General features: G+C 35.5%; 1 protein-coding gene across 1 annotated transcript; it reads left to right on the forward strand.

The window, feature by feature from the left end:
* The first annotated feature begins 778 nt into the window (after positions 1-778).
* LOC119639769 (hormone-sensitive lipase) lies at positions 779-4975 on the forward strand. The gene is made up of 5 exons (XM_038037411.1): positions 779-939; positions 1005-2939; positions 3012-3617; positions 4319-4444; positions 4507-4975. The coding sequence occupies exons 2-5, from the start codon at positions 1128-1130 to the stop codon at positions 4633-4635; spliced, it is 2673 nt and encodes an 890-aa protein (XP_037893339.1). The 5' UTR covers positions 779-939; positions 1005-1127; the 3' UTR covers positions 4636-4975.
* Positions 4976-10368: the final 5393 nt, after the last annotated feature.

Genomic DNA, 10368 nt, shown 5'->3' on the forward strand with positions numbered 1-10368 from the left:
GAGAACGAATATACGTTTATTCTCAAAGCGGCACAATACATGCAAAACAAAAGATATACTTTAGTCTCTAAATAATTAGCTCTAAATTTAAGAAATTGGAAATATTGAACAAATTAAAAGTGGGTATAAATCACACAAAAATATATATTTTATTGAAAAGGATACCCATTTAAGAATCCTATAGTTTGCCTAGAAATTCTTTCGGTGTCTCTTTAGTCCCTAGCAATAGTTATATGTGTACATCTATTTGAAAATATTGGCATCTAATTTTATTGAGTTAATGAATGAATGCGCGAACCCAAAGAGTATATCAATCACGTCACATAAGAAGATAAGCGAAAGTGTTTTAGACGATATGGGACACAATTTTAACACTTGCATTATGGTAAAAAATATTTGTTTTGGTGTCCTAAGGGAAAAAGCAAAAGTTCTACACGTCTTCCCTAATATCCCACTAGTATGTGAAGTAAAACTAACTGCTATACTACGCTATATATACTATGCTAATGGGTATAAAAACATCGCAGCTACGTGACGTTTAAAAAATATATAACCCCACTTTGATAGCCTATAGCAATGTAATAAATAAGAAGAAGCTTCTCTAATTGGCATTTTTGTTGTTTTGAATTTATGACAGTTGTTAGTCAACAAAACTTTCTGTTTTTATGAAATTTTTTCGATTTTGTCAATTTTATATATTAATAAAAAATATCCATCTTCTTTTTTGGTAAAGCTTTTAGTAATTAAGAAGTATGAGTGAATTTTGAAGAGTAGTAAAAATTTGCATTATTACTAAAGCCAATAACAAAAATTAGACGTGTATTCAAAATTTTCGAAAGGAAAGTTTTGCGGAAATTAGTGAAAGTGGCTTTTTTGCAGAGATCATTGGCTTTTCTTCAAAGTGGTTTGATTTTCACAAAATCAGATCTTGTGCGGCAAGTAAGCTCTTATGCTAAAGACGTGGTTGATAAAGTAACATATAAATGTTAACATTCTTTGTTTAGTATTTGCAGCTTTCCAAAGGGACGCTTATAAAATATCTTGGCGATCTAAAGAAAACTTCTGATTTTTGGATTAATGAAAATCTTTTTGTGGCTATTTATAACACTTCGAAGAGTAGACGTGATATGCAAGAGACAAAGGCAAATGTAAAGCAAGCAAATGGGAATTCAACATCAAGTAACGCGACAACTGTCCAAAGTAATGAGCACTTAGACAATGAAAGCAGCGAATCAAATGAGCCTTTGCCAAGGCCTGAATATTTCATCGCTGAACCACCGTCCGATATGCTACCAAAGTATCGAGAGCTTCTCTTAGCTTGTCAGGAGCAAATTGAATTTTTTAGGAATGAAAGCACCGAAAAGGGATTACGTTTGTATGCTGCGCTTTTGGCATGGCAGGACTTTATAATTTTGTCAAACCAATTGGTTCAGAATATAGATAGCTTTGCTCATAATTACGATTTCGATGAAAATACTCCTGGCAATGGGTACCGCAGTTTTATTAGCGTTACACATTCCTGTGTAGATCATGGATTGACGTTATGTAGTAATCTTTTGTCATCGCGAGGTACTGTATTTTTCCGTAAAAAGCATTACATGAAAGAAGTGGAAGCTTGCTCCCAGCTGCAGGCTTCACTGTGTAACTGCTTACGACATTTACTTATATTGCATGACTGGTCGAAAGGTACATATGATTTGTTTGCCAATGGAACACATTCAGCCGAAGAATTGTTCGAAGCCGGAGATACCATTAATCAATATTGCTTTTATGGCCGCTGCTTGGGCTTTCAATACAGTGATTCAATTAAGGCTATTTTGCGTATCATTAGCATTAGCATGGCGGGATTTTCGGAGGCATTCTATGCAAGAGATATAGATGGTCCTTTAGTTAAGACCACCCGCAGCGTGTGGACTAGCGGAAAGTATCTACTTAATCCTGAGGTGAAAGCGAGGCGCATTGTTAATTTATCTCAAAATGCCAAAATCGATTTTTGCAAATCCTTTTGGTTTCTCGCTGAATCAGAAATAATGCATAAATTACCCAGCGTAGTGGCGGCCTCTGTAAAAATCAATCAATTAATAGAAATACCAACAGAACCTTTGCAATTGCCATGTGTGGGGACAACAAATAACAAAGTTCCTTCTCGTAAAAGGTTAGAAAAGGACATTGAATGGGTTGATATACCAATTCCAACAGCACATCTAGGTGCAGGAAAACCAATAACAGTGCGTTTGCTTAGTAGTCAGAGACGAGAAGGTATGATAGGCTTAGGTGGGAAAAGTTTCCGACAATGGCGCAAATTGCAACCTCGCAGTCGTGCTATACTATTTCATTGTCATGGCGGTGGCTTTGTAGCGCAATCTTCCAAATCCCATGAAATATATCTAAGAGATTGGTGTGTGTCTTTAGAAACCCCTATATTGTCAGTGGATTACAGCTTGGCTCCCGAGGCGCCTTTTCCGAGGGCGATTGAAGAAGTGTTCTATGCTTACTGCTGGATGCTAAAGAATGCTGAACACTTGGGCACTACGGCGGAACGTGTTGTGGTTTTGGGTGATTCCGCTGGAGCTAATTTATCAATAGCTTTAACTCTAAAGTGCATTCAAATGAATGTTCGCGTACCGGATGGGATATTCTTAGCCTACTGTCCTACTTTAATAAGTTTTGTTCCCAGCCCAGCGCGTCTATTGTGCCTTATGGATCCTTTGCTGCCCTTTGGATTTATGATGCGTTGTCTACGCGCATATGCGGCACCCAGTTCAGAAACCAAGCAAGAAAATTCTAAAAGTGAACAACTGTTCCACGAAATTTGTAAAGCGAATGAACAAGAACCTCATTATAAGCTTACTTTAGACGTTAAATCATCAAAAATCACCTCTCCAACTAGGAGCCCACAGTCATCGGTCGCTGAAAACTCCAAATGGGAGCAAATCAAAGTAAATTCGAACGTTCTTTAGAAGGGCGACTTATTTGGTTGTAGGTCTTTTAATTATATAGCGAAATTTCAGGTTAAGGGAGAGAGTGGCGCTGAAGAAGCCATTGAATTGGCCGAAGAGGAAATGGAAGATAGTAATGACAATACTTTTGCCAGTGCCTCCTATCGCAGCCCAACAGTGGAAAACACCGATTTGCCTTCATTCGAGGATGATACTTCTTTGCTTTCATTTGAAGATGATTCACAGCCCATTGAACATTATCCAATCAACAAAGAGAAAAATTCCGAATCTGTTAGATATGTAGATAATTTTCTTGAGTCCTACATAGCCGAAGATTCAACCGAAGAGGCTAAAGAAGCCAATGAATTGCACACCATGACAGCAAAAACTTTATCTGAAGAGAACTTATTAACAAAGTCGGGTAAAGATGCGGTGCGAAGCAAGTTTCAACAAGCTTTAAATAATCTCGCGAATACGTTTAATCGGATCACGCAATCGTATGACATAAAACCAGACGGAGTCCCCTTTAAAGAAATTGAGGATCTGCGCAACATGGATGCATTGATAGCTCGAAGTCCGAGCGTTGAGTTTGCATTTCAAGTACCTAGGGACCCATTCCTGTCACCATATTACGCCTGTGATGAATGGTTACAAAAAATGCCCAATACAAAAATATTGGTAAGAAAGATAAGCACGAATAGATTTTAGCTTGTTTGGGTTTTTGATTCCTAGAAGCCAAAATTAGGAGCTTATTCTTGATTAGCGATGTTTTTACAACCATTTTAGAACTCCGTCAATCGGAATATCTGTACTTTAGTTCTCGACACCGGAGTGAAAAAGCGGTCATCATTAAATAGTTTACACAACTTCACTTAATACGGTGGCTCATACTAAAGGCTTGCGAAGTAGTGGTCCAATCCGTAACAGTTTCAATAGCGTTTATATTTGGGTCAAATTACGTCGGTGTACTAAATTTTGTCTAAATATCTTAAAAGTCGCGACCTGTAACTTGAATACGAAAGTGCAAGACGGGCAGACAGGTTTAGATCAGTTCACAATGTCGTCCTGGTGCAAAGGATGGATAGGTGGAACAATTACAACTTGCTCTGGATATCGCGTACATTCGCGCCAACTTTATATGCCCATACAGGTTTCGTGGGATATAAAATTGGATGACGTGGTATATATAGCTAAAACTAAAAAATTTTAAGTAATTTTATTAAAAACTCAGGAAGTGTACATCAAGCTTTTTGTGAATAGTTTTAAAAGCTCTTTAAACAACGGCATATAGAAAATTATTTCAGATAATCAAGTGCCGTTACAAGACGCGTGTAGTTTTTTACTTGTAAATTAAAAACGTATTCTTTCATTATTTAAAGACCATCGAAATGGATCCCTGTTTAGATGATTGCGTTATGTTTGCCAAAAAATTGAAAAGACTTAATAGACCGGTTACTTTAGATATATTGAAAGGCTTGCCACACGGTTTTCTTAATTTTACTATGGTAAGAGAAATAAAATGGAAAATTATTTAGATTAAAAGAAAAAAACATTTATCTTTAAAAAGCTATCGAATGAAGCCATGGAAGGTTCGAAACATTGTATTCAGTGCTTGAAAGAGCTGATGGCTTTAAGCAGTTTACCGCCCACCAGTGCCAACTCTAGCTCCACGTCCACAGACAGTCGAGAAAATTAAACAACAAATTCTTATTGAAATTCGTTTTCCCACCATCCCAGTTTGTTTTCTATTTATCAGGACATAAAGAAAAAAAAATAATCAAGAGTATTTCAAATACCAAATTATAAATTAAGAAATTTTTATAAAAACGCAAAAATCATTCGAAAGAGATTTAAATTGTAACGTAACTTGTTTAATTTATTTATGTATTTATTTTCCTTAATTCGTTTTATAAATTGTGTTCCTAATTTACGCTATAAAATATCATGTGTAATATGTACACATCTTTTTAAATTCATTATACGTTATACTCGAACTCATTCCTTTTTTATGTTATGAAAAAAGAAAAATTTCGTTTAGGCGTATGAAACAAGAAAATGCAATAAAATTGTTAATAACTATACGTATGAGGAGAGAACTAATGTTTTATATGAAATGTCGGATCTAATTTAAGTTTTTATCAGTATTTTTGTGAGGAAAGGCGGTCTTGACAACATAGACTGGACTCAATCGATACAGAATTTTCCATTGGATACGGACAGAACAATCAATATAGAAATATTTCGCCCGACCATTTACAAGGAAATGTTTTTCTTTCTGTTGATAATTGAATTGTTTGGAAGATTAAAAGTCGATTCCAAAGCTTTATTTTATGGCAGGCATTCTTGATTGTTATTAACTTTCTTTGGTCCCATATAATTTTGTGGTGGTTACAAAATTGGGCAAATTTCTTTTGTATTATAGTGTTCAACAAAGAAATAAAGTCGAATCTGCATTTCTATGGTTTTTTTGCTTATTTTTGAAGCGCAAATTTAGCTTAGCGAAATTATCCGTGAGAGTATTTGGCTCAAAAACAAGATTGAAATTGTCTTGATTGTGATGTTGTCTTGAACGAATGAGTCAAAATGTGTTTTCTTAGTCATTTACTTGATTCTTGTATAGTACAATAAATTTAAAAACCTACTAAAATGGACCGATAATACTAGTAGACTATCAGATGGTAACCAATACCTACGTGGGGCAAACATAGGTAGGATATTGGTAGGATGTGGTGAACGGTATTTAATTGTGGACCGTGACCTACTGCAGTGTTTTTACTTCTAACTTAAAATAAGTAAAACGATTTGTGTGACTGTGTTTATTATTGCCGTATTGCACTGTCTTTCAAATTAGTTTAATTAGCAATACGAACGCTTTTGAATTTCTTGAAATTCCCCTCTATGCCGAGTAAGATACGAAGCATTTTTTCATATACTTGGTCGCAGGTTTTCATTAACGCGAAGCAATTTTTCTTATTCTATAATTTTGTTGTTTTTACTGAGTTTCATAAGACAAGATCGCTCATGTAATTGTTGCATCTCGACTTCTGATCAACTATAATCTTTAGGCAATATATTAAGTGGAATATAGGGGAATAATGCTTCTATATTATTATGGAAGTGTAAAAAGTCAAACGTTTCCTTTTTCACGAAAGAAGAAAATAAGCCCATCATTTTATCTAAAAATGGAACGACGTTAATGTTATGAATGGCCACTAATCGTATGGGTCACGCTTCCTGTTAATGGAAAGAAAGTAAAGATCAAATGTTTTGAAATCATTTTAAAAAGGCATAGTTAAAATTTACGTCTACGTAATAAAAGGCTTTTCTTATTAACATAATATTGTGTATTGATGGCCAAATGTAGCCGCTGTGAACATATAAAACGATGTAACCCATACGTGGACCATCTGCTCGGATAAAAAGGTCTAAGAATAAAGATTCCCTGGAAGGAGTGTTTCATATCAATTAACTTGTTAGTGTCTAAATAAAGTTCAGTAAAAGCAACTAATAAGTATTGTGTTGGTAAACGATAAGTAGATATTTAACAAATAAAAAAATTAAATTCGGTCGTAACCGAATCTTTTGCACCCACTGCCGTTATCCTAAAAAAGAAAGGAAAAGGAAAGTTCATGCGGCCGATTTTTTCTATTTTCAAAATAAAAATTCTTGTCGCATAGGCGTGTCCTTTGAAAAGTTTAGGTCACTTCCAAATTTTTTGGCAAAATATTTTAGACGACATCTTAATTTTCGCTACCGAGAGAATGCTTGCAATAGATACTACACAGTTGGGCACACGGACAATTGGATGGATGGATGGACGGACGGACGGACGAACGGATATGTTTATGTGCATTCCAAATTTTTAAACGGGCCAAAAATTTATATAATTTATGAGGGTTTTGAAATTGGTTTCTGCACGTTACAAAGGAACGTAAAACAAAAATTAATTTTTAATACGATTAATATTGGGCAGGGTTGGCCAATTTTTGCCATTTTTGTACTAGTACTATGGTGTCGCCACTTGAATATGTGTTCAAATTCTTGTACATTTATCTGCTAAAATTTATGAGTAATGATTGAAAAATCAATTATTTATTCCTTTTAGAAATAAAGAGGTGTCCCCCCCATCTTACGTGGTACTATTAGCATGTCTTTCGACCAATTTGGCCCTTTTTTAATACCACCCTTTGTTTAAGAACTTGCAATGTTTTGTGTTGAATTTGAAGTAGATTGCTGCTTTTTTGCGGCGAGGGGAATGTTTACAACAGGCGAACAGACGGACACACTTAAATCGATTTAGAATTTGATGCTGATCAAGAATATATATATATATATATACTTTGTGGGATCTCTCCCCTCATCTTCCAGTGATGAAAAAACAATTTATCGAACAGGTACCGCTTAATTGTCCAGGCCAGGTTAGAGCAACTCATGATCCATAGTTTCTTTTTAATTCCAGCACATAACATAACATTCCCTTATGGTATATTTCTACCTGAGTTTTGCTATCGTTTTTGAAGCTTTATTTGACTTGAACCACAAGCTTTTTCGCACATTATTAATGACTGCGTAATCCACCACATTTCGTTCAGTTCAGGAGTGATTCGAAGATGGGCATTCGATCCGTTAAATTTTTCATTTTTAATTTCAGTCAGCCCTACGTAGCAATATGATCATTCGGAATATGATCATTGTTTAGCTCCGCAGCCAAATAACTAACCGCCGACCGTGCCACGTTTTCAACATCGAAATTTCTGGAATTATCTTTGATGAAGCAGATTGCGAGACCCTGTCGTCTTGCTCGTAGTAGTTTTAGCGCACTTTTCGCAGTTTAAGCTCATTTTCATAACGCAGTTACTCTTGACTGAACAACATCAAAATATTTTCATTCTTTAATTATCTATGGATCGAAGTATTCAAAATATTGTTAGTAACTGACAGAGCAATATCGTCTCGTTTTATATATTCTGCATCCTGTCGAAATCTAACCAAACTCGTAATTGGAAACATTGAAATCAAGCAACCCGACATCCCTCTGATGTTAATTTTGGTAGCAAAGCTAGTAACCTAAAATGATAAAGAATACGATAAGAGTTAATAGGCCAGAAAATTATGTTCGGTCATGATCGAATTTTTTATATCATGTATATCATCATCGTTGTCATAAAAAAGACTACAAAGAAAGCAAAAGGAGCAGATTTTTATTCTCGTGAATACTGAATGGGCGTGGGTGACTTTTCCATTTTTTAAAAAACAAGTTGAAATTTATATCGTGGCCTTTTATAGTCTATGAGTAATAAGCAAAAAACATGGAAGGCAAAGATGTTGTCAGTTTTTTATTGCGTAGACGTGTAGGTGTGCCTTTCAACTAATTTGGATCATTTTCTAATTCTTCCCCAAATTCCCACCCGATACATTCATTTTCGCTAACCGGGGAATGTTTTCCATGGGCACTATAGAGTTGGACAGGTAGATAGATGGATGAACATACTTGAGACCATTCCGAATTTGAAATTGGCAAAGCATTTAAATACTTTCTGGGACTTTTGAAATTGGGGAAACTGAGTCGGAAGCAAATTCAATCTGCTTACAAAGTACACACTGAAGTTTATGAATCCCAGAAAGCGGCACTAATACGAAATTTATGTACGCTACTAATCGTTTTTCTACTTTAAAACCCCATAGCGTTCGCATTCAGAGTTCCACTCTATTCGATACCACCGAGCAAATAGAAAAATTATGTGAAATATTAGATTCTTTGCACCTTGGTGCCAAATTTTTAAAAATTTGAGTAAGTCGATTAGGGAAAAGGTCGTTGGCTTCCACTTCACCTTTGTGCAATTTTCAAACAAAATTTGCAAAAGAAACCGATTAAATTGGATCTCTATGGAAGAAATCGTTAAAATGCAACCAGCGTGTGTATGGAGCTTAAACATGACCTAATTTTTTGAGAATAATACGGATTTTCAGCTAAATTTTGTTCAAAAGTTCAAACGCTTTAGGAAGGAAACGTTTTTTATGAACGTTTTAATGAATAATTGATTGCAGTGAACTTTTTAAAAGTATGCAATTGCTGCTGGGAGAAGAGCGGAATCAACACCCACAAAACAACATTACTACACTCTTGTGTTTCAAGTATATATATAAATGATTGTTTTGTATACAAAAATTCAAACTTTCATCAAAATGTTAAGTTTTGTTAATCATTGAAACTGTCAAAACTATACGACCAGAAAAGTATACTATACGACCAGAAAGTATACTATACGGGTCCCAAGTCTAGCGTGTAGTTTTTACAGTCATACTGCCGCACACTGATCCAAATCATCCACTTTTGCATGTTCGTCTCGTTCAATCTAAAGTGGGTAAACGAGTAGTGTTGAACGGTAATGATTGTTTAAACTTGGCTTCACATAACTATTTGGGTTTACTGGAAGATGAAGAGATTCTGGAAGATGCTTGCAAGAGTTTACGCAAATATGGTGTAGGCTCCTGCGGTCCGCGTGGTATCTACGGTACCATGGACGTTCACTTGGATTTAGAAGACCGTCTTGCAAAATTTATGAGAATGGAGGAAGCAGTAGTCTATTCATATGGGTTTTCAACTGTGGCCAGCGCGATACCGGCCTATTCAAAAAAGGGAGATATTATATTTGTGTAGGATATATGACTGCTTTAAGAGAAATATCACACATAAGCCGGTTTTTTTCTTTTTCAAGGGATGCAGCCGTTAATTTCGCTATACAGAAAGGCCTTGATGCGTCGCGCAGTACCATTTACTTTTACAAACATAATGACATGGCCGGCCTGGAGCGATTACTTATGCAACAGGAACAAAAGGACCGTAAGGTAAATAAATTCGATAAGAAGCGTGAACCTATTTAACTTTTGCTTTCTGATTCATTGTTACATCCATCCAAGATTTTTCTTTAGTACCAATACGTTTACAAGCCAGAAATGCAGAAAAGGTATTCCAAGAGATGTCTTTATGATCCTATTTCAAGACAGTGAAGATCCGACGTCGAAAAGCCAGCATTAGGGTCGTTTTCATAACTACGATTAAAGCTGGCATTGATACGCTTCCATGCCCACTCAGTGTACACTCTTCTTGATCCAATGTCATCATAACTGCCAACTCTAGATAGTCATTAAGTACACTTAACAATATTTGTGGTAATGTTATGTTTGAGTATAGTAGTATATCAGTAAGCATGTTTTGAAGTACCTGTGTACATATATAACTCTTATTTTTGTACATAATAGGTGCTTGCATGTAACCAACTGAACTATAAAAATCAATTTATTATTATTTTTATTATTAGCTTAACCGAAGAATGACTTCCAAGACTAATGCGTTAAGATACTAGCAGCTGAGGCTATTGCGTTAATTTAAAAACTACCGCATTTAAACCCACGACCATTAAGGCAC

The sequence above is a fragment of the Glossina fuscipes genome, unplaced genomic scaffold (assembly GCF_014805625.2).
Source record: "Glossina fuscipes isolate IAEA_lab_2018 unplaced genomic scaffold, Yale_Gfus_2 113, whole genome shotgun sequence".
Classification (NCBI taxonomy): domain Eukaryota; kingdom Metazoa; phylum Arthropoda; class Insecta; order Diptera; family Glossinidae; genus Glossina; species Glossina fuscipes.

Excerpts from the sequence above, each read along its gene's own strand:
- LOC119639769 (XM_038037411.1), top strand. The coding sequence starts at position 1,128 with ATGCAAGAGACAAAGGCAAATGTAAAGCAAGCAAATGGGAATTCAACA. Across the intron at positions 2,940-3,011 it reads CCAAATGGGAGCAAATCAAA|GTTAAGGGAGAGAGTGGCGC; the intron begins GTAAATTCGAAC and ends GCGAAATTTCAG. Across the intron at positions 4,445-4,506 it reads GTTTTCTTAATTTTACTATG|CTATCGAATGAAGCCATGGA; the intron begins GTAAGAGAAATA and ends ATCTTTAAAAAG.